This window comes from Myiozetetes cayanensis, unplaced genomic scaffold (assembly GCF_022539395.1).
Source record: "Myiozetetes cayanensis isolate MyiCay16 unplaced genomic scaffold, myiCay2020 scf6-25, whole genome shotgun sequence".
Classification (NCBI taxonomy): Eukaryota; Metazoa; Chordata; class Aves; order Passeriformes; family Tyrannidae; genus Myiozetetes; species Myiozetetes cayanensis.
This window is the reverse complement of record NW_026087853.1, coordinates 32,028,042-32,051,959: the sequence shown is the minus strand read 5'-3', so window position 1 is coordinate 32,051,959 and position 23,918 is coordinate 32,028,042. Positions and strand designations below refer to the sequence as shown.

At 40.7% G+C, this 23,918-nt stretch overlaps 2 protein-coding genes across 5 annotated transcripts in view; one reads left to right on the top strand and one right to left on the bottom strand.

Annotated features, from left to right (window-relative positions):
* PLEKHH1 (pleckstrin homology, MyTH4 and FERM domain containing H1) overlaps positions 1-16,498 on the top strand; it is a 58,184-nt gene extending 41,686 nt beyond the window's left edge. For both annotated transcript variants that reach the window (XM_050335147.1, XM_050335146.1), the window contains exons 19-29: positions 200-376; positions 1,197-1,294; positions 3,805-3,982; positions 4,398-4,553; positions 7,195-7,295; positions 8,995-9,136; positions 10,003-10,145; positions 11,193-11,322; positions 12,846-12,932; positions 13,416-13,562; positions 13,877-16,498. In XM_050335147.1, coding sequence (XP_050191104.1) covers positions 200-376; positions 1,197-1,294; positions 3,805-3,982; positions 4,398-4,553; positions 7,195-7,295; positions 8,995-9,136; positions 10,003-10,145; positions 11,193-11,322; positions 12,846-12,932; positions 13,416-13,562; positions 13,877-14,053 — 1,536 coding nt within the window. In that variant the 3' untranslated portion in view covers positions 14,054-16,498. The remainder of the gene's footprint in view (positions 1-199; positions 377-1,196; positions 1,295-3,804; positions 3,983-4,397; positions 4,554-7,194; positions 7,296-8,994; positions 9,137-10,002; positions 10,146-11,192; positions 11,323-12,845; positions 12,933-13,415; positions 13,563-13,876) is intronic.
* Positions 168-23,691, bottom strand: PIGH (phosphatidylinositol glycan anchor biosynthesis class H). 3 transcript variants are annotated; one of them, XR_007631423.1, is made up of 5 exons: positions 23,506-23,685; positions 21,417-21,626; positions 20,725-20,808; positions 18,220-18,417; positions 168-301 (listed from the first exon to the last, which is right to left on the bottom strand). XR_007631423.1 is itself a non-coding variant. In XM_050335174.1 (4 exons), exons 1-4 carry the CDS (start codon positions 23,683-23,685, stop codon positions 18,316-18,318), a joined length of 576 nt encoding a protein of 191 aa, XP_050191131.1. In that variant the 5' UTR covers positions 23,686-23,691; the 3' UTR covers positions 16,988-18,315. The 3 variants fall into 3 exon arrangements, 1 of the variants encoding a protein (XP_050191131.1); XR_007631422.1 differs by lacking the exon at positions 168-301 and adding an exon at positions 16,988-17,115; XM_050335174.1 differs by lacking the exon at positions 168-301 and having other exon boundaries at positions 16,988-18,417; positions 23,506-23,691.
* Positions 23,692-23,918: the final 227 nt, after the last annotated feature.

Sequence of the window (23,918 nt, the reverse complement as noted above, 5' to 3'; positions counted from 1 at the left end):
AGTTCCTCAGACTGCGGGAGGTTGAGTGAATTTTGTAGTTGCCATAACTGAAAAGGGAGGAATAGGAATTAGGTATTGATTCTCCTTTCTCCTCTCAAGGTTATTTATTAGTTGTCTGTAATGCATCTGAGGAACCTGGCCTGGAAACAGAGAAGAGTTGCTGTGTTCATGGCATTGACTAACTTCCATTCTCTTACAGTCCTGTCAGCTGTTCATCAATGTTCCGGTGGAGGCATCCTCTATTGATTACCACGTGTCACTCGCCCAGACAGCACTGCAGGTCTGCTTGACACATGCTGAGCTGCAGAATGAAATTTACTGTCAGCTTGTTAAACAGACCAGCTGCCGACAACCCCAGAACCACTCAGTCATTCAGGTCAGTTCCTCTTTTGTTATTTCCACTCTGCAAATACTTGCTATTTAATTCCTTGTTTTTAATAATTAGCAATGGGACTGGTTCTCACAAAATTGTGCTAGTGCTAAAGGTGTGCTAGAGGAAAGAGAATGGAGCACTGATGGGCAAAGAAAAACACTAAGAATGTAACCATATGCAAAATAAATTTTAGTTTAAATGTAACCACTTACCAGTTGCGAATGGTCTGTTCAGACCATATTCAGAATCAAAATTCATAGCTTGTGTTGGCTAGCTGCAACTGTCACATAGTATTAATTTCGTCTTCCATTTTAGATAATCAACAGCACACAAATAATGAATATTACTATAAAGCATGAAATCTGAATTTTGCACTATAATTACTGAATAAATTAAATTAATAAGTTACAGTATGAATGAACGTACTCAACTATAATATTCCCAGCTGAAATGAGAAATTAAAATCAGGTTGAAGAATAATGGGTCCAATTTGAAGCAAAATTCCCCAGTGTATTTTTTTTTGTTGTGATTTGCAGTTACATAGTATTAATTAAAGTCTTAATTGTTCACTCAGCTCTGGTTACACTAGTCAAAATTTCCAGAAGTAGCCAATCATTTAGAACTCTTCTTAGAATCCAGGTTGAGATACTGAAGAGCAGTCTGTCTGACCATCACTTCCCTCTGAAGCATTTTGAACTACATGTCTAAAAATGGTCACTCCAAAAAGCATTAGTCACCATCCAACATTTTAGTTGCAGTATTCTATAAAAGACAACAGGTAAGAAATACAGAACAAGGATGATATCCAGTTTTATGTTCACAGTGCTGGCAACTCCTCGCTTTATGTGCTCCTCTATTCCTGCCTCAACATCACTTCCTCTGGTACATCAAACAGCACTTGCAGCGACATGCAGACCCCAGGTAAGGACTGCAACAGCATTTTATTCTGCTAAGCTGACTGCCTTTTCCATCAGATAAAGAGGGAAGCATTTGTAACACACACCTGCAAAAACATGTTGGGAGAGAGGACAGGTTTCCAATGGTATAAAGCTGTGTCCCTTCAGTCATTCACATTAATTTGTCACCTAGATTAAGCTAGTTCACAAAACAGAGTGACCTATATTAGCAAAAGAACTTCTGGCAGATATAACTGGAGCTACATAGGGAGGTTTTTTCCTAATGCAGCAACTTTCTTTTATTGATAGAAAGACAGATAAAAGTAATTATTTAGAATGAATTATTCAAATTTTAGGTTATAACGTTCTGCTGTCAGGTTAGCAGGCATTACTGACAGAACAAAAGTGAGGCAGAGGACATCTCAGGAAACTGTAAAAAGTTAGGAAAAACTAACTAATCTGAAATAAATGCTAGCAGTGTTTTCTGTTGCCTCTTTGGCATGTAACATTTTCACCTGAAAGAAAGCAGTACAAGATCCACAGTAAGGGCAATAACTTTTTCTCCATTGTTCATGCTGCACTCTTGGTTTGTTTCCATGCTGATCTCATCTTCAGCATATCTCACTGTGTCCTTAGGGGGGAGTCACAGCTAGAGATGTCTAATTGTCTGTTGCAACAATATACTGTTGTTAAGACATAGGTAAAAGAGTTGTTTGCTTTCAAACAAATATTCATATTCTAATAATAAGCCTAAGTCTCCTTGGAACTCAGGCCACAAGCTTCCTGGCACTGCAAAGAAATCTGTGTACTCCTATCAAGTCTTTTTTATTTTCTTATATGCTGCCTCACATTTGCAGTTTCTTCTCAAAAATGAAAATATGGATATCAAGCACTCCTCAATGTTCAGGCTCTCTCTCTGTTTGCTAAGACAACAGGTTAGGGATCTTTTGTGTAGTATTAGAAACCATCTCTTCAAACCTGTGCATTACCAGCTCCCAGACTGGCCCATTCAACCCAGTAGTGAAGCTGCTGTGGGGGACTATTGAATTTCATAAGGATGTGCTGGGCTCTGTGAACTGATCTATTTAATCAGTTTCAAGCATTCCTATCTGATGGTCTACTAGGTTCTTAGCCCAAAAGTACCTTTATCAACAAATACACTCTAAGCAGAAGCAAAGAGGAAATTTATTTACACAATCCAGCTATGAAACAATTATTAGAGCTAGAAAAGAACAGAAATTACATGAACATGTGTCTATATTCATCTGTAGTTTAGATTAGATTTAGAGCAGTTGCTAAGTATGACTCAGCTTGGTTCCTTCTGCCTGGCTCTAGGAATACTTACGTCTCTTTGGCCGTTTCTTGACTAGTTAATTAGATATACTTTCCCTGTTTCCCACAGCAAAGCAGGATACTCGAGTGTTTACACTGCATAATGCCTATGGTCTAGATTTATACTAGATCTTAATTCTAGGTATTGCTTTTCATGAAAGGTGACCTTAGAGTACATATCCAGTCTCTTAAAGAGGAAGCAAAGTGGGGCAGAGTTCTAGGTGAGAAGACAACAGGGCTCAGGAGGATTTGGAAGCCAGACACAACAGGTTCTTGTTGAAGTACGATTCTCTATTTGAAAATTGTCCAAATGTATTACTGGGGAGGTAAGCAATATATTGCTACAGTGAAAAGCCAGAACTCCTGACTTCTATGTTGCTTGCAGGGATTTAACCAGAGGTTTAATCATGTACTGAGCTCCTGAAGGCATCTTGACTGGGATTAGTTTCCCCTGCAAAGTGATAGCATGATTATAAATCTATATAAGTCCTTCAATTTCAAAACTTAATCAGTAGATTCTTAAAATTTTTAAAAGGTATAACTGATTGTTCCTGCCTGGCTTTAGAGACACATTTTTTTGGTGCTGTTCAATGGAGCACTCTCTTTAGTTGACAGTAAACTACACCTATCCTGTATTGAACTATCAACAAATCTAAGCTTGCTTTGAATCTCTGTCAAGTCTCTTGACTGGCAGATAGGGTTAATACATGGGAACTTATAATTTGTATAACCATGTAAGTTGATAAATACAACTTGTATAATCCTATGAGGCTAATGCATTACAATTTATTATTAATATTTACCAGGACTTGATATGATAGTAACTAAATTCCACTGGCATGACAGCGAGTTTGAGGGTGAACAAATCTTGGCTTAATGGATACTATGATGGCAACAGAGTACAGAAGAGAATATTCCTATACTGCATTCAGTCCACCTAGAAGTATGCTCTTGTAGTATTCCCTAGAGGGAATGCTCTTGTGCTTCCTGCAGAGTCTATTGTCTACCTTAATTTTACAGGTCCTTGGAGCTCGGGTTTGTGTTGTAGCTTTTCACTTGAGGTGTTAGTCTGTTGAGATGAACGATACATTTGCACAGAGATATATCTCTGCCTGAGGGAGGAATGCTTTGTCATGGCGTGGGAAATTGAAGAGGACATGGCACTTAGAGCATGTTCTTGTTTTTCTCCAACTCTTCACCTAGGAGTGAAATAGGCAAGTACGCCATCTACTGCCAGAGATCAGTAGACCGCACGGTGCAGGCTGGAGAGCGGGAAGCCAAGCCCTCCCGGATGGAGATTGTGTCCATCCTGCTAAGAAATCCCTACCACCACTCACTCCCCTTCAGCATCCCAGTGCACTTCATGAACGGAACCTACCAGGTGAGCCACCACAGCTGCCTTTCTTCTGGGCACTAGAGGACTGCACCATACCCTGCCTCCTTCATGTGGGTGGAACCATGGTATTTACACATATCAGATTTTGGGAGATAGGCACTACTTCTCCTCCTTGTCATTTTAGCTGTTTTCCCTGAGAAAATGAAAAGAATCCAGCCCCAGCTCTACAGGTCTTAGAAAGAAAAGATAGCTGGGGAAAATGGACAGATGTCGAAAGTGTCTCATTATGGGAAAGAATGCGGTGTGAAGGGAGACAATATGCAAGTGCTGTCACTGGAGCTGGCAGTTAATCCTGAGACATTAACCTGTAGAAAACCAGCCTTCATTAGTTGTGATACCCATCAGTGTCATGTTTCTTGAATTTTTCTTGTATTCTCAATTAATTCCCTTTTCATTGCAGGTTATAGGTTTTGATGGTTCTTCAACAGTTGATGAATTCATCCAGCGACTCAATCAGGAGACAGGAATGAGGAAGCCATCCCACATGGGATTTTCTCTCTTCACAGACGATCCTTCTGGCAGGAATCTGGAACATTGTTTGCAGGGCAACATGAAGGTATTTATTTTTCCCCTCTGCTACCTTTGGTATACTTCTTTGAAGAACTGCTAAATGGTTAATAAACTGCTAAATAGCTAATAATTTTTTCTTAATGATTCAAGATGAAATAAAGTTGGATATAGTCTATCTAGATTTATGTTCACAGATGTGATACTAATTCCTGCACTTGGGTCACAACAACCCCATCCAACCCTATAGGCTTGGGGAAGAATGGCTGGAAAGCTGCCCAGAGGAAAAGGGTCAGGGGGTCTTGGTCAACAGCCAGCTGAATGTGAACCAGCAGTGTGCCCAGGTGACCAAGAAGGCCAATGGCATCCTGGCTTGTTTCATAAATAGTGTGGCCAGCAGGACCAGGGAAGAGATTATTCCCGTGTACTTGGCACTGGTGAGGCTGCACCTCAATACTTGCTCAGTTTTGTGCCCCTCACTACAAGAAAGACATTGAGGTGCTGGAGTGTGTCCAGAGAAGGGCAATGGAGCTGGTGAAGGGTCTGGAGAGTAAGTCATGAGAGTCTGGAGAGTAAGTGGCTGAGCGAGCTGTGGTCATTTACCCTGGAGAAAAGAACGTTTAAGGGGGAACCTTACTGCTCTCTACAACTACCTGAAAGGAGGTTGTAGGGAGGTGGGGGATGGTCTCTTCTCCCAAGTAACAAGTGACAGGACGAGGAAATGGCCTCAAGTTGCTCCAGGGGAGGTTTAGATTGGCTCTTAGACAAAATTTCTCTGTGAAAGGGTTGTCAAGCATTGGAGCAGGCTGCCCAGGGAAGTGGTGGTATTTGGAGGTATTTGAAAGATGTGAAGATGAGGCACTTGGGGACATGGTTAAGTGGTGGGCTTGGCAGTGCTGGATTAATGGTTGGACTTGCAGATCTTAAAGGTCTTTTCCAATCTAAATGATCCTGTGATCCTATAATTAGCTCAGTCTAATCTGATATACTTCTTAATACAAAGCAAGGTCTAATTTTAGTAGATGATAAATTGGTCAATTTTTAAAAAGTCTAACTCAGATTTTGCCACATATTAAAGTTTAATTTGTCTTGATGACAAAATTGAAATATGACTGAACTAGTCAGCATGAGCATGATATCACAACTGATATCAAGTGTGACACTCTTAATTGAGACAAATTTATGTTAGGCTGTGAGTCTTTTGGCATGTCTACATAAATTCCATCTATTGGATTATGAAGTATCTCCTTGCTGTCTCCAGATAACTCAGGCTTTCACTGTTGATCAGTGTACTTAGCAGAGAAAGCTCTACTGAGTATGGCTTAAGAGTAGAGTGCCTCAGATCAAGGGAAAAACAAAGCAAATAAAGTATTAACATTTGTGTCTTTCATATGGAGATTTTTACCCCTCCTGCAGCTGAATGACTGCCTTAATTGAGCAGGCTAGCCACCATGAATGAGACACATCAGATTTTGGTACAAATCAGGGAGAATAATTTCTCATCCAGCATTGATGGAAGAATAGTTGTAGTGGCAACGTTGAATAGACTCTGATACCTCTATGGAACTTAATCAATGTTACGCAGTGTAAAATTTCACATTAGGCAAGAGAGGGAGAAGATACCAATAACTTTGGATTAGAAGATTTGAAAAGGAAACTGCCACAGACAGTACCAAATCATATAGTTTGCTTTCATGGCCTGATACAGATCAGATAATCTGAAGCTTTGCTGGTAATTGGACCACCATCTAGAGAGATGATGTATCAGAGTAAACAAAGGAGCTTGAGACAATCAAAGGCATCTCTTTTACTGGTTATTATTTACTTGCCATCTCAATAGCTTCTTAAGAGAGGTTTAGAGATCTGATTATGTATTTCATGTGGATTCTTATGTTCACATTCCTTTTATTGAGATGCCATCAAAAGAGAAGTAGGGGCCTTCATTAGACCATTTATAAAAGGACTGGAATAACTAATAGGAGCTGAATGAAACTGAACAAATTAACCATGTTATTACTGAAAATATGTCTGAGTTACAGAGTTGGAATCCAGGACCAAAAATTTGAATCCAAGGGTTTGGTTTAGCCATGCATGTAGATAGCTCCTGTTCAGAGGATACATTAGTGCTTTAGTTTGGCTCGGGGGGGCTCTTCTGAAGCAAACCTATCAATCATTCCTATTAACCATGCTTTGACTCACATTAAGGAGTAACCTGAGAGCATGACATTTATTCAGTTCATGTTTCACATAAAAGGGAAGGTATGATCCAAAATAATAGTGGGCTTTCAGGTCACTTAATCAGACTAAAGCTAATCCAATGAAAAACCCTTTAAAACTCACACAGTGTGGGCATAGAGACTTAGGAATGGGTGTTTCTCGGTGCGTATCTGCTCCTCCTGAGCTTTGCTACTTGCTAAGGTAGACATAACCACAAGAGTTACTACCAGACCAGAATTCATTTAAACATGCCCCCCTGCAGATCAGAGCTGGAGTTTTCAGTTGGAGTGCTTTAATTTTTACATATTATGTAATAGAAAAAGGAAGCGTTTTGTCACTTTTGGCTGTGTTTATGCTGATCCAGTCTGTTTCTTTATCTTCTGTGCTCCATAATACTTCATTCGCTTACTCTCCCCTCAATCAATACATCTCATCTCACTTTGTGTCTCCTCTCTCCTTCGTATTTTTGAAAGATCTGTGATGTCATTTCTAAATGGGAACAAGCCTTAAAAGAATTGCATCCTGGGAAATATGAAGGTGGCACAAGAATTGTAAAGTTGACCTATAAGAACAGGTACTGTCTTTTGTTGGGTGGTCTCGCTACTGCTGTTAATTAAATATTCTAGACTGCATATATCTCTGTACATGACCAGTAATTTATAGTATCATAAGTGCCAAAACTATTTTAGCTAAGATGCATTTAAATCCTACATGAGATGTGATAACTTTTGTATGTTACATATACAAAAGCATATGGCCTAGAGGTAAAACCCAAAACACTTTGCAATAGCAGAATAGACTTAAAAAGAGTTAAGAACTGGCTCTAGTACAATAAGATATACTTGGCACAATTTCATTTGCCTAGATACTAAAACTTAATTAAATAATGTGTGTTAGGTAAGAGGAAGAGAGACCTAGAGGAAAAATCACCAGTGAAAACAAATATAATGAAACTTGCAATTAAGTGAACAATCACAGAGATGAAAAAGATACAAGAACAATGTTCTAAATCACATGAGCTGTAGAAGAGATGTACTAGCAGTGCCCAAACTTTATAAAGAAAGAAATGTTAAAAGTTAGATGATGAAAGATGGTAGAGAAGTACAAGACAAAGATCTAAATAAAAAATGGAACAAGTTCATCACTTATAATACTGACAGGAATTCTGAATTACAGTGAATCAAGAGCTGTATGAGAACAAGGAATGGCATTCTGCATGTGAATTCTCTTTGCAGGCAAAACAAAGGCTACTCCAGAACTGAAAAGAGGCAAAGTTCTATATTGAACATATAAAAATTTTTTTGACTGTAATAATGGAAACAAATTTCTCTCAACTTTGTTACTTGGTATAATAGAGGTGGAAGCAGAAATTACTGCTTTTGACCTAGAAGGCAGTATCTGTTTCAAGAGTGAAACAAATATTATTTTGTTGGACTGGAATGTGCCCAGACTGGACAGCAATGATGTTTCGATAACGTGTTTCCAAGGATGGGCTGTTCTAACACCAAGGACTCTGATAAGAAATGTGTCAGGTCAATATGGTCCTAATGGTGTTGTTAATCTCAAACCAACATAAAAATAAACAAATGGATCCACTGGAATTAGTATCTCATGCAGTATTGTGGAATACATAGCTTTAATATTAGAATTAGATGATATGGACTGTAAATTGGCATGCATAAGGAAAGGTTCTGGAAAGCATTCCCCTAGCTGGTGTCTTAACCCCCATTAGTAATCTTGCTATACCACATCAAAACAATTGCAAGTGTGGATGGAATAAGAAATAGTAGGAAACTTTGATGCACAAGCATGTTTCTTTAAGTTTTGAAATAAAGCCTGCTAATTGAGTCTCTTATTTCCTGCTGAAGCAAAAGGAAGACTTTTTTAACAAGTGTTAAGTGGTCAAATCCAAGCTGGCAGGTCTACCAGGCTGTCTTGTAGAAACTTACACATGTACAGCAGAGGTAGCTCTCTTTTCTGTGATAAGCACAGAAGGCCATAACTTAAACCTTGCCTGTCTGTGCTTGATGGGGATCAATGGATACTGGTTTAGCTGTGTTTAATAAGGGTTCACTGTGGTTGGCTTACAGAATTCAAAGAGCTTCCAAAGCTAGAAAGCATGTTTCAAGCTTCCTTGCCCAAATCTCAGCTTCCAAATCTGTCCAGTAAAAAAAAAAAAACCCACTTTTATTTTGCCTTACCTTGATTAAGTTCCCAGCTGTACTTTCAGTTCACTAGATCTTTTTACCTTTACGATCATCTCTGCTTTTCAGACTATATTTTCGGAGCCAGGCCAAAGGTGAGACAGACCGTGAGCGGTTGCTACTGGCCTTCCAAGTCAGCAATGAAATAGCCAATGGAAGGTTTCCTGTTAATAAGGAATTAGCTCTGGAAATGGTGGCCCTGATGGCTCAGGTGGGTATGGCTGTAGGCAGAAATCCTCTCTTTTGTCTTCCTTCAGCTGTACACTGAGAGTGTCTTTGACTAAGCAGCTACGTTTTACATCAAAAGTGATTCTTCTTAGCAAAGATACAGAGATGTCCCATGCCAAATACATTATACCAGTATACATATGTTAGAACACCTTTTGCAGTAGGGAAATTTGCTCTAGGAGTGCTTGTCCTTTACTTCTCAAGGAAAATATCAGAAAAAGCAGCAAGGCTGGAATATCACCCAAACTGCTCCAATTAGTACCTTAGCAGAGATATGGAAATAGTACCACTACTAGAATTCCATTAAGAGTAAAAATTTTCCCTGTTGCACTGCCAATACCCTCTTACTCAGGATGAGCATCTTGTAGGATCCTCCATTAGACCTGCAGGTTTGAATTTAACATTTTACCACATAAAACACACAATATGGGTTGTGGGCATGATAAGCAGGATAGTATTTTCTTACTGAGCTGAAACAGTTGAAGCAGTGTAAACTGAGATGAATAACCTGGGGATGTGGTCCAAATATGCTGTTGTTTTAATTGGCCAGTTGAAATAAACCCCCAAAGCCTGGCAGTTATACAGATGTGTCTCCTTACAAATATCTGGCTGAGATCTTGTTTCACTTTCTTAGATCAGTAAATAATTCCTTGGGCAGTCATGTCCTCAGTAGTTCTCTTCTGTATATATTTATTATGGTAAATGCTGTAGACAAAATTCCCCAGCTTAATTATGTCTTTTTGTGTGACTAATAAACACAGTCGTTATTGGTATGGGAATTCATGGAATGTTCTACTGCATTAAACCCCTCATTGTTCTGTTGCACTACAAATAATAATGTTGTCTTAGGTGGAATATGGGGATTTGGATCGATCAGGATCTTCAAGTCCTGGGGGAACATCACAATTGAAAATGCAGCATCTTCTCCATCAGGTCTTAGATAAATTCTACCCCAAACACTACAAGCAAAACATTACTCCTGAACAGCTCAGGTAAATTGTTGGTTCTTCAAAACTTCGCACTGAAAACAGCTTTTACTTACAAAATTCTGTCATATATTTAAGTAGTTTCAAGGAAACCTGTCAAGATTATTTGATGTAGAAACTTAAACAAACCACAAGTGTCAGGAAAAGGTTCCCTTAAAAGAAAAACTAACATAAAAATAGCCAAATCACCAACTACTTTTCCCCTAGACAAGAAGTTTAGGCCTTTCACTTCCAAATTAGGCATCTCAGTTCCAACAAACTAACCTAAGCCTAAGGTGAATTCTCTTCCTGAGTTTTTGTTTTACCCTTCCCCCAGGTATCAGTTGAATCCAGATGCCTAACATTTGCAATGAGTCATAATGCCAGCATGAGTTGCTTCAGGCCATGCAGTAATTCTGGTAGGACATATTTTGGTAGGGCTTTTTGGTGTTCTGACTTGGAAATTCTCACACACAGTGCAGAGAGCTCAAGTACAGAATTCAGATGCTGCCACAGATCTCAGATTTATCTGTTTCAAAGTGAGAGAATGGTTTTATTCCAGACCCTAAGCTACTTAGGAATGCAGTGGTGTAGCTAACACAGTTACCTCCTTTTGGAAGCAAATTCCATCTGCATGTAGTGAGGTAGCTGCCAAACTACCCTATTGAGCCAAATCAAGAGCTAATATGTATTGCCATTCCATATAGAGCATACTACAGCAAGGTAGGAGGAAGACAGGAGTGTAACTGAATGTGAAGACGAGCTGGGCAGGGTTTTACTGTAACACAAATTCTGACCCAGTGTCTGCAGATACAGTTGTTTAATATATACACCGGTGAGCAACCCATATGTGAGTAGGATTCATGGGTGTTACAGTATAATTAGTAATAAAATAATTACGGATGTAGAGAAAATGCTAAAATAAACTCATGTTATACAATCCTTGTAACTGATAGTGCTAACAGCCTTGTCTGTAGGAGCTGTGTAGAACAGACCTCTTGGAGTAAAGAGGCACATCTATTTCCTTGGAAAACATTAGTAAATAATACTGTCTTGTATCTTGGATTCTGAAAGGCAACTGATAGACAGGCTGGCGATGAAGTGGATGGTGCTGCAGGGATGCTCTCCACCAGAATGCATTCGAATTTATTTGACGGTGGCCCGGAAATGGCCTCTCTTTGGAAGCAAAATATTTGCTGCAAAGGTAACTGGACCACACCTTTTTCTGTTGCCAAGAGTGAACTACCTGAGCAGAAATATACCTACAGTCTCTGGTAACATGGGTTGAAAATGCTTCTACTTCGGGAAAGGAAAAAACTGAACAATACTCTGTTCTGAACAAACAGCCTTGGTACCACATAGGTTGAAAAACAAGGCAGGCAAGTATGTTCTAAACACTAGGGGCTGCTAGCGTTCAGTAAGTAAATACTGAAGGTTCCATGGCCGTGTCAGTTGATCATGATACAGAGTACTGACTGTCCTTACAAACCTTGCCAAAGCTTGCTTAGGCAGGAATTTCCCTGGTCAGCACGGCTGCAGTAATAGTTTAAAAAATACTATTTACATACCACCATGGGGGTGGAAGGGAAGAGTCCCCCATAAGTCACACCTGGCAGCTGATGCTAGCTGTAATTCAGTCCTGTTCTCTGCTTGACACAGACCTGGATGCTTTCCTTGCCACGTGAGAGAAGCAAGTGCTGCTAGTGTCCTATTGCAGAAACAAAAGCTAAAGCATGTATTGGGTAAGCTGCCAGCCCACAGAATCAGTAGGAGAGCAAAGGCTAGAGCTCTGCACCTATCACCCTTGCCTGAACTGATGTCTTAGCACATGATGGCTGTCTGAGAAATCTTGTTTTGGCATTAACCATCTTCCCCATCCCAGCAGAAACTTCCCCTGTTGAAAGCTTGAGATAGGTCTTCTTCATGGTTACATATCTCTTGCTTTGACTTCAAAGCTGCTGTAGTTATGGAATAAAGTCTAAGGATGAAACACACTTCTTGAGTAAATATACAAAAAATTTGTTAAGAGATAATTATTTCCACTGTCAGGAGTAAAAGCAGAAGTTACTGGTATTTGAAGTTATGGATGCTGGAGAATCTGAATATAGAATAGTTCCACTCACAGTTCAAATAATGTTGGTATTTCTGATGATCAGCATATTTTATAACTTTTCAACAGTTAAGCAGCAAAGCCTATGGCATTAGCCATGTAATCGCAGATTCCTAGGAAAGGTTTATGTCATTAGCCATAACAACTCATCTTTAACAGCTAATTGATACACGTTTGTCTGTAAGACTCTGTAAGAAATGAAATTGCTTTGTTGTGATGGTACTGGGTGCACTGGTGTTACAGAAACCAAAAGGCTTCACTGCCTGTCTGACTGACAGGAGCAGTATAAAAACATGTGCAGAGCAGAGTTGCATCTTATTGCTCTTTCCTAGCATTTCCTTCCATTTTAACTATACCAATGGAATCTACTTAATCTAAAAGCCTTTGTTATCCTTGTATCTCTTGTGCTACTACTCTCAACATTGTATTTAAATCTGAAAATATTATTCTAACTTTTGAGAAAAGCTCTCTTAAAAAAATCAAACCAGGTCACACCAGTAAGCCTGTAGGATTCTTTCTCATCATCACTTTATCCTTAAAATCCAACATTTATGTCAGAAACATCATTCTGTTGGTCATCAAGAAACACCTGAATTAATAATTTTCTTTCTGTCTAGCCTATTTTGCCTTCCTCATTGGAAGACTGTCCAGTCTGGATAGCTGTGAATGAAGATGGTATCAGCATACTGGATTATAACACAATGGTATGTTGAGGAACACTGTTTAAGAAAAATGTCTTATCCCCTCGCCCCCAGAAAGACACTCCCAAGTCCACTGAAATGGACCCAGAAGTTAACTTGTAAAAGTCAGATGATGGAAGTCAGTGCTGTGTTTGAACACTACATAGACAAAGGAAAATTACAGCTGCAGTGTAAGTTAGGCTAGCAAACATGCTCATACATCTTTGCAAAATCTCAGTAATGTGTGCTTTACTACCATCATCTGGGATATAACAAAATTTGGACTATGAAGCAGTGAGGTATCGAGCAAGCCAGGAGAAAACTAGACATGCAATTGTCACTTTCTCTGCCAGCTGTTACCTACAGAGCCAGTTAGCTGTAGTGCCTGTTACTGTTGGAGATCTGGTGTTCTTGCAGGAAGCAGCAATATAAATTAATATATTATTTTAAGGTGAGCTTTTTGGGTTTTTTACAGAACTATGACTTTTTCAAATTCTCTATCTGCAGCATTTGAAGGTTTCTTATTCATACTCCTCTGTGCTGACCTTTGGAGGCTGTCGAGATGACTTCATGATTGTAGTCAGTCAAATGAAAGAAAAAAGTTCTGGAAAAAACAGCACTGAAAAACTCCTCTTCACAATGGCAGTTCCTAAGGTAATTATAAAATGAAAAGCAAGTTTCTTTCCAGCTGGCAGCATCAGAGCTGAGTGTTTTGTATAAGCTCTGGGGACTGGTACTTGTGGGTGCTGCACTAGCTATACACATTCAACAAATCCCTTGTAAGCTGGAACCTTCGAACAAGAGACTTATTCTACCTAACTCTTAGAGACGGATCTTCATTTCAAAACTGAACAATTCCATGTGAGAAAGCCATTTACGAAAGTTAGGCAGTCAAATAGGTTCTGAGAATCAAAGGGCACTTTTACCTCTAGTTGACTTACAGTTAATCATTGTCTTTTTTTCCCTAGATTGTTGAAGCAACACTTCTTATTGCCAGCTACATTAACTACCGCTCATCACCTTCACTCCTGTCTTCGACACAGCCCTCCCAAAGCGAAACACCTGCTAAGAAGCTCTGGGAGACTGAAAATCGGTGCTTTTCTCCTTCTGTGCCCCGAAGCACTAAGGGTCCCACCCTGCTCTGAGGGCTCATTCCAAATGAGCTATGTTTCTTCTGGTTACACACCACTACTTTAATGTGGACTTTGATTCCTTTTCCATAATAATAGACAAAGTTCCTTAGAGGTAGAGGCAGTGGCCTTTCTCTTGGGGGAAAAAAAAAGTTGTTTTGGGGGACTGTGCAGGAGTTTCCTTTCCATGACACACTCCATCCAAAATACCATGCCTCAGGTCATTTACCTGCACAGTGCTCCAGTCACATTACATCTGCTCTCTTTCCTTATACTGATTATTCCATCTCGTACCTGCTTTGCTTTAGAAACACATACATTTTCGTAGATCCCTCACATTTTCAGCTTGCAGAAGAGAGAAACTTTCCAAGTCCTTGCTCCAGACATGAAAAAAGACATTATTGAGAATGAAGAGGAACTAAACTGACAAGAATAATTCCGATGCAAGTCAAGGGTGATTTTAGACCTGAAATAGGGAGTATAGGATTAGAGTTCAGTGGTACTTAAGAATGTTTTCAACTTTAAACAAAGGTGAAAACCTAGTGTCTTTACATGTTGAGGACTCAGAACAACTGAGACTAGAACAGTGTCAGAGGATGTCAGCTCCTACAGGACTGATGCATTTCAGAAGTTGAACCTGTTCTACGCAATAGATGAACACTAAAATGATGCTGCAGGGCTGAATGTGTCATATGCTCCACTGTCAGACAAGCACTTTCTGCTAATCACTGTTGTAGATGCGGTTGAAACTGCACATTTTCTCAGACAAGGGAAGACAAGACAAGCAAATTTTGTACTTTTTCTGTCTTTCAGCAACTAGAACAGATCTTGTTCCCAAACAAGCTCTGCAATTCTGACTTGACAGAAGCTGCTCCTTTCAAACTCTTGCTTCCTTCATGCTACCATAAGCAAGGAGGAGGTAGTCAGCAAATGTGTACTCAAGTACTGTTCTTCTGACTTTCCTAAAGAATTGTGGTAGGTTTAATTTTTTTATCTGTTTCAAAGGGATTTTGCTATGAGAAGGTTATCGAACTTTAAACAAGTAAAAGAAAAATAGTAATTCTTCGTGAAAAATCTAAATTTACATAGCTTGAGTTCAGCTCTTTTGATAAGCCTTATAAAAAAAGCTAAGGAAGAATAACTGCACTTTCAAAAGTACCATGTGCAACTTCATAATAATTATGCATTCCTGGGCAACTTTCCCAAATTAAAACAGTGTGAACCCAACCACTAGAATGAATTCAGTAATAGCAAAACGAAAGCTATGAACAAAGCAAATGAACAAACCACCCATACCAGTGTTTTTAGTACCTGCCACCAACATCCAACTAATGCACACAAGGGAGCTGATACAGCAAGAAGTTTTTGTTTCATGCTTAGGTGGTAGCAAAGGCACGAGTTAGGATTATGGGACAGACAAAAATTGGGTTTTTGTAATATGAAAAAAAAATATATAAAAATCCCCAAACAAACAAAATCCCAACCCCAAATCACCCTATGGTGGGTTACGGAAACACTACGGCAGACATAAGACAGGAAAAGATTGTATGAAGAGTGACCTGATTTGCACATACTGTAATGTAACCACTTGTTATGAATTTAAAGACCATCCCTTGAAGGTACAGAAAAGGGTAGAAGCTTTCTGAGCCAAAAATAATTTTAAGAAGGTACTTAGTCTTTTTTGTTTTCCCTTACTTAAGTGACTATATCTCCTGATAGTAGTTTGTGTTTCCTCTCTCTCTCACACACACAGTGATCTCAGTATAGCTCTGTCAGTTTGAATACATGAAGTGTTACACCTCCTCACTCAATCACCTGTGCCTAACAAGTTCTCCTGTACCTGAAGGTCTGTTTGGCAGTCTGCTTCTGCGATCCCCCCAGTGACAAAGCTGCTTTAGAACAGGCTGAAGGTGTGTGGTGTCCTAGCTGTCATCAGTGCCAGAGATGTTCAAGGCATAGAAGTCTCCAGTTCACAGTTCAGAGGCTGTACTTCCTTATAGTGTTAACACTCATGTCCTCAGAGATTTGTACCAGGGCAAACAGGAAGCAGAGATGTTAAATAAACAGGAGCTGTCCTGAAGCTCATTATTTTCTACCATAACTGCACTTTAAACTGAGAAGCATGACATATAGAACTTCTTTTCCTTCCTTATTTCTTAAAAATATTCACGAATACTTGAGTATTTCAGGGACCACCCCACTCTGATGGATGCACATACCCCTCCTATTTATAGCTTACCTGTCCTCAAACAAACAACCCACCCTGTGGAGATATCTATTTTGTATGATTCTTTGGTAGAGAAAACAGTTTTTTATTTTAATCAATGCTTTTGATGCAGCATAGAATGAGATGACAAAAGCCTTTCTTTTCCTAACTGCTGTGAGTATATAAAAGGCTGCCTGGAATATACTGTGAGATTTCTGTTTGTTCTTAATAAAATGCAGCTATCATGAATTAAACTGTATTATTCTCAGAATGAAAGCAACTATTTTAAAAGCCAAAATATTCTCGATGTAAACAAAAATGAACAAAGATTGTGTTTGGTATCCAGGCACATACCTGGTACAAACCTGCCCTAGTCTGATTCCTGTTTTCTCTCTGCTATTTCTCAGCATCAGTGGATGACTAAACTATGGGAACAGGATGTTCACTCCTTCAAAAGATTGCTAAAACAATCTTTCAGATTTCCTCCTGTGACACAACTTCTTGGTAATTTCTTCAGTGCATATTCTGAGGACTTCATGGGATTTTTATAGCATAGTCAGCATTCCCTGCACACTCTTAAGCCTAAGACTCTGTTCATTCTCTTGAGACATCATTTTTTTCTGACACAAAAGCCAGTGGCACATCCCCAAGCTGCTGCCTTTCACTTGGACAACCAGAACACTTCCTGTGTCTTTCAAACTTCATGGCACCACGAAAAAAAAAGTCACCTTATCTCTACCCTCTTGCATGATAGTATGTTGACACATTCTTTTATTTACAGGTTATGTACACAAGCACAATACAGCATTGTATGCAAATGAAGCATGAGCCCAGGCTCCTGCCAACTTGTGGGTTTAGCTCAGTTATATTACTAAGGAATCATGGAAAAAAAAAAAAAAAAGATAAAAATACCAGTTAAGGGTTACAGTGACTTTTAGCTTAGCAACAAAGAAGAATTTTCCAACTTTAAGTTACTCCCAAGAGCACAGATCAATAAAGCTTTATTCACATTGTCATTACCATGATTTTCAACAACACATCTGCCTTCAAGCTGCCTCATCTTCTTGGAGTAATTGATGTGGCCCTTTTAATGCACATCTTTTCAATGTCCTGTGTCACCAGGTCCCTGCCCCACTCAGCAATGGGTTCACATTTTCCCTGTATTCCTTTTGATCCTTAAGTACTTACTGAAGTCATCCTTGTTGCTACTGACATCCCTGAACAGATGAATCTGTTAGTCTTTAACTGTCCTAACCACAGCTTGAACAGTGTTGCTGTATTCCTCCTAAGTTACCTGTCCCTAACTCCACATTCTGTATACTTCCTTTTTGTGTTCAAGTTTTGCCAGGAGCAATTTGCTCATCCATGCAGGCTTCCTGGCATTTCTGCTTGACTTCCTGCTCATTGAGATGGACTGTTCTTGAGCTTAGAAGAAATGATCCTTAATTATCAGTCAGCTTTCTTGGACCTCTCTTGCCTCTAGGGCCCCATCCCATGGGACTCTTTCAAGCAGATCCCTGAAGAGGTAAGTCTGTTCTTTTATGTTTATTTCATTAAACGTAACTGAATGCAACAGTATGTTTTCGTTCTCTGTAATTGTCCTTATGAAATTCTCCTGTGATCAGGAATTTGCCATCCCAGCCCACACAACAGCTTTGGTATTTAGAGTGTTTTTTTCAAACAAAAGGTTAAATGGAAACCAAAGAGTGCATCTTTTTGGCAGTCCAGCCAAGGTTACATTATGATTTTAGCATAATTTTCAGATGCACAAAATAGTAAACAATCAATGCATTTTTTTGTCTCCCTTTGCCCTATTTCTCCATAATTCTTTTCTGTCTAAGCCTAGAAAGTTCCACTCACCTGTCTTCATAGCAAAGGATTTCAAGGTTCACTCCTGAGCTTGAGCTGACATTAACAACTCTTTGGGGCTGTGCAGGCCTTTAGCCCCAATATCACTGCACCACTTTTCACTCACCTAATAAATAAAAGCCATGGGGCAGTTTTGCTTGCTTTTCCATATGTCCCTCTGAGTTCTGCTGAAAGTCTGCTGCCTTGTTTGGGTTTTTTTCAGCTATTTTATTCCACTTGACTGTGGAGCTGTCTTCCTCTGCTGCAGGATTTCTTGACAACTTTTATACACTTCTATCAAGCAGTCCAGACGTGGCTTGGAGCTCTAGAAGTCAAACAACAGAGAATCAGGTTCTGGACTGGCTGTAAAAGAACTGGAAAGCTTGTAACTTCCCACTAGTGAGACAGGCCCTAGTGAGACATGAACCTAAAGAAGAGGAATGTGGAGACAGCGGACAAACCTAGCAGAAGTGTGTCTGTGTAAGGAGTGCAACAGTTAAGACACCTGTAGCTGGTTAGCTTTCTCACATCAAATCAATGGAGACTTGTACATGTTCATTGAGAAATAGTCCATCCGACTCCGGGAGGTGTCTGATGTAAGCTGGTAAAATATAGGAATGCAAAGTCATTCCATAAGCCATACCTTCTCTGTCATGAAAAACACCATTCCGTAAGGTGTCAGGTCAAGACATACAGCACCATTCTGCAGTTAGCCTGAATCCCTCACCAGATCTGAAAGCTGCTCCTTTCTCAGCTCACAGTTCACAGTGACAGCATGGAAGAACATCCACACTTTCCCAGCCATCACCCTATCTGTTAGGCCATATCTCTAGAGACTAATAGACAGCAGATTTCCATACACTGGATCTACCATCCTAGAACACCTCCACCCTGAAAAACAGACCTTCAGGACAGGGAGTTTAGACACCTGATCCTTGGCCTCTGCTAGTTCTGTCAACATAAGGACAATGGAAGGTTAACTGAAAACATCAATTAATTATACATAAACAGGAAAGGGTGGTCAAAGGATAATAATTTTTCATCAATTCTAAACTGCACCAGATTAAAACCAGCAAGGAGGGGAAAGTTTCACAGTCCTACAGTCCCTATGATCCCATGACTTTTGAGTTCCCAAAACAGCATTACTGTGTAAAGTCCATCAAATGCCTCCTTGCAAGTGTTGCATAAGAGAACAAAAGGTCAATTCAGTACAGAAGGGCTCTGGGCTCAGTGACACAGGATACTGTATTTTTGAAGGCTGACATAACTTACATGAACCTAATGAAGGTAACACAATACAGTCAAATAATCACTGCCTCTTCAAAACTAAGTAACATACTGATTTGCACGTTAAAGTAAGAACTACAGACAGGTACTCGATTTCAGACTGGCACAGTTCTGTACCTCCTTTGCTGGTGGAGTCAACTCTAGCAGTACTAAAATGTTTCCATGAAAATAAAGCTGTTCGGAGTTGAGATAGGAAAAAAAAAAAAACTATACAGATGCCAGGCAGCCTCTTTGAAGTTGGAAAGGAGCATATCAACTAAAACCAGGTTCCTGAATGCAGCTCTCTGGAATTTATTACTTTTTGATTTCCAGCAAATCCCTTCTTTCCCTTGTCTATGTGCGAAATATTTAATTTATATTACTGTTAATAATATAGTCTTTACAATTGTGGGACTGAGTTAGCAGCAAGAATCAATGGAATAGCCTATTTATACTAAGTTTTTAGAAGAAGACTAACTGTATCCAATCATAAACTGTATGTAGATTACAAAACAATAGTCACCAACAGCAGATGAATTAAGGACAGAGAGGGCTATATAGCTCAGTGATCTAAAAACTGAGGTACCTCTGATACAGCTTACCACCACTCACGGCTCAGGGCATTCTTGTGTTAGGCATGAACACACACAAAGAAATTCCATCCCAAAAACGGGATTATGAACAGTCAGAATAAGTTAGCAAGAGAAGAGAAAGGGGAGACGGGGTAACGGTAACACAAACAAGTTATTATACATTAAGCAAATTGGTCACAGCTTGTCCTGTGATCTTTGTCAATGGATAAGATGGGAAGTCATTCCAATGCCAAGGAGGCTTTATGAACATTTTTGGCACACCAAGGTGAGAGAAAAATCAGCTGCAGCAGAGTGCCATAGGCCAATCGGTGCAATGAAGATCACAGCAGATCAGCACCACACTATTCTGTAACACAAGCCAAGTAAAGACAGACCTCTGGTCTTACAATTATTTCAACACAGCTTTAGAGAAAGTACAATTAAAACTGCACAGTAAATTATAAAATAATAAAGGATGGTAACACTGAGCACAGGACTACACAGAAAGCTGTATGAGTCCTCAGTACCCTACCTGAGCCAAAGGCTTTTTAGTTCATGCAAACTGTTGGCTGGGTTCAGATTGACACAATTCCCTGTTCTTTGAAAGGAGAGCAAATGAAAAAAAAATCCCCAGTACATAGTTCTATGAGGCTTCTAATACCACCCACCCCGACAGCCCAGCCAGGGAAAGGAACTGTAATCAGCTACCTGTAGTGGAATAAAGATATGCTTGGACAACTGGTGTGCCACACAGACCACAGATCTGGATTTTTCCACTGTTCAGTGAAACTCACCTGAAAGAGTGGCACGACCTCAGATACTCCCTGAGGATCTTCAGGGTCCTGAAGGAGGATACATAGGTAGTAGATAACTTTTTGCTACAAGACAAACAGACACAATCATTGGAGTTTGAAAAAGCTATCAAATTGCCTGGAGTTAGCAAAGAAAGAGGAACTGTTTCAACTCACTGGGCTGAAGGCCAATCATCCCAGGCCACAGTCAAGTCTACCAATTTATATCTATAGCTTTCCCACAATAAAAAAATAACTTTGTGGTTTTTTTCTATTAAATTTTTAACCTGAAAAGAACACACATATGCTGGAAGGGTAAGGTCTGCTTTTCTACAGGAGCTTTGCAGAAAAATCATCATTTGTGTCTTCTACCTCCTCATCTCTGTCTTGACTACATACAGAGTTGGCCATCAGGCTTTGTGAGAACAGCATAACACAAAGAACTAAAGCCACTAGCTCAATGTCTGTGGCACTATCTAAGAGATGGATTTGGCTTTTTGAGGTTTCTCCTTTAGTTTGAGTTCTCCTTTAAAGAAGAGATGAGAAAATAGAGAGGGAAATCTGAAACAAAGCTCCTGATGTCAGTAAAGCTATGGATAGTGCTGGGTTTAATTGCTCTGGTAAACCATACTCATGAAAATAAAGTGGATGTGAGTGTGCCCACAGAGACAAGAAGAAAGGCTGTGTATGATTACCATATGGATGGCTTCATTGATAACCACATCCTTCACTTGACCCATCTCAATGAAGGTTGTGCTCTCTTTTCCTGAAGCATAGGATGAAGTCACCTGAATGCCGAGTGAGCCAATGACCAACAGGGATTCCTGGTCAATTTTGACGAAGTGCAGGTATATGATCAGGCCAATCAGTGAGATGAAGATTGCGGCAGAAAGCACCACACTATTCTGTAACACAAGCCAAGCAAAGGCAGAGCTCTAGTCTTACAATTAATTGAACACAGCTTTAGAGAAAGAACAATTGCATTGTAAATTAAAATATTAAAGCTATAGTTACAAAGCAATTTTAGGCAGAGTCAGCCCTTTTAATTCACCGGGCTGGCTGATACATGTGTAATGAGATTTAAATCAGTCTTCACAGTATGGACTGAAAGAATTGGGAATTGAAACTGAAAACTGCAAGAAAATTCTATTCTCTTGTAAATTTAGTGCAGAAATCTCAACCAACACAAGCTAGTTATATCAATGACTGTGTATTATACCAATGTCTATAGGGATGATGTCATTGACAAAGAAGTGTTGTGAAAGAACAGGAGGTGGATTCTCAGAGGGGAAGAACACTCCTCCAGGAAAAACCACTGGCCTGGTGGTTTTCTTCTTACAAGTCTAAACTTGTTCAAACCTCACTCTCTTCCTGCCTTAAACACCAATCTAAAGAACATTTGCATTCCCCTGTGCTTTGTCTGAGGACAAATGTCTTTTGCATGCTGCAATCCTGGGATTGCCATTACATTTTAATATATAACTGATGAAACTATAGTCACTAGTAAGTCATCTGAAGACCTTGTAATAAATTCTCAAGGTCTGCAACCTACAGTCTATTTCTGGGACATGTTTTAGAGAGCTCCATGTCACATACACATGAATCAAAGTTATAACTGACACTTCCTGAAGGACCAGAACTGCACAGCCCTACCACTCAAGGTGGGCCTGGACCACCGTGTGAGCTAAGGAAGCCATGGCTTTGGAAAACATACAGAACTCCAAAAGTTTGTTATCATGGAAAAAAAAACCCCTGTTATGAACTACAGACACTGAAATCTACACAGAGAGAGAGAGACATCTTCAGACTTTCACACCTGGTTTCCTAGTCAAAGGAAGAATTGCAGTCACTTGCATACAAGCTGCATGAACATGTGTACAGCCAAGCAGGAGGAGAGTGGGTGGTAACTGCTGGCTGCAGTGTATGCTTTTGTAAAATGTGAAACTCAAACAGAGATTCTCTTCCAGGAAGAGGAACATGAACCATCTTTTCATATCTGATGACCTGCTAACTGACTCACATCGCAATCTCTGTCTTCATTGCTAGGGAAAGATTATTGAAAAAACTGTGCAACAGTCAAAGCACAGGTCAAAGTGACCAACTTCTTTGGTCAAGCTACCAACTTCAGTCTGGAGATAACTAGTTGGGTCCAGTTTTTGATAAATGCAAATGTATTAGTTTAGATGTCAGCAGCTTTTGAAATCTGCACTGCCAACATCTTTCCCTCAGCTGTGAAATGTGATGACATTCACGGTGCAGTGCTCTGAGTCACTCTGGAGAATTAACTTTTGGGAATTAACAATCACCTTCTTCAATACCTCCTTTATTCCAGATTCACACAATTTGTCTCTTCAAATAACCATTACTTGTTACTTGAGCTCACAAGCATGCGCCAGGCATCACTCAGCACCCATTCGCACATGTAGCCTATCTGTAAAGAGGCTGGTGGGTGGCAGCCCGCGGCCCTCAGGCTGGCACAGCCCTCTCTTTTTCACCACACCAGCATCACGCCCGGCGTTCCCAGGGCGCGGGGGAATGCCCGGGACACGCGATGACCACCTTCCCACCACTCCGGCCTCCCTGCACGTCCCGGGCGCCGCTCGGCGAAGGCTGCGCGGCTCCCCCAGCCCGGCGGGATCTGGGGACACACGCGGCCACCGAGGCCCCCGGGTGGCCCTGACCGCCCCGGTGTGCCAGCGGGACGGCGGCTCCGGGGTGCAGCCGGGTCACCGCTCGGTGCCTCAGCCGCGAAGGGGTCCGAGGGCGGGGGGCAGGGGTCGGTACCTCGCTTATCGCGAAGAGCCCGTAGGCCGCCAGCCAGACGGCGGAGGTGGCGGCGCTGAGCGAGCGGAGCTGCAGGCGGGGCCCGCGCACGGCCAGCTCCCGGCAGGACGCGCTGTGCTGCCGGCGCCGCAGCGCGATGGGCGCCCCGGACACCGAGCGGAACCGCCGCTCCTCCGCCATGCCGAGCAGGCGGAGCCGCGGCCCCGGAGCGGCAGGAGGGGCCGCGGAGTTTCCGCCGTCATGCGGGAGGAGCCTGAGCCGAGGGAAGCCCTGCAGGCCGGGCGATCTCTCCCCGCCCGCCCCCGCTCTGCCTTCAGGATGGTGTCGAGAGATTGTCTCGCTTGGTTGAGCCTCCCCAGGCGTTTTTCCTTAATCCCAATGACATCAAAAGTTTCCGCGGCGTGCACATGTTG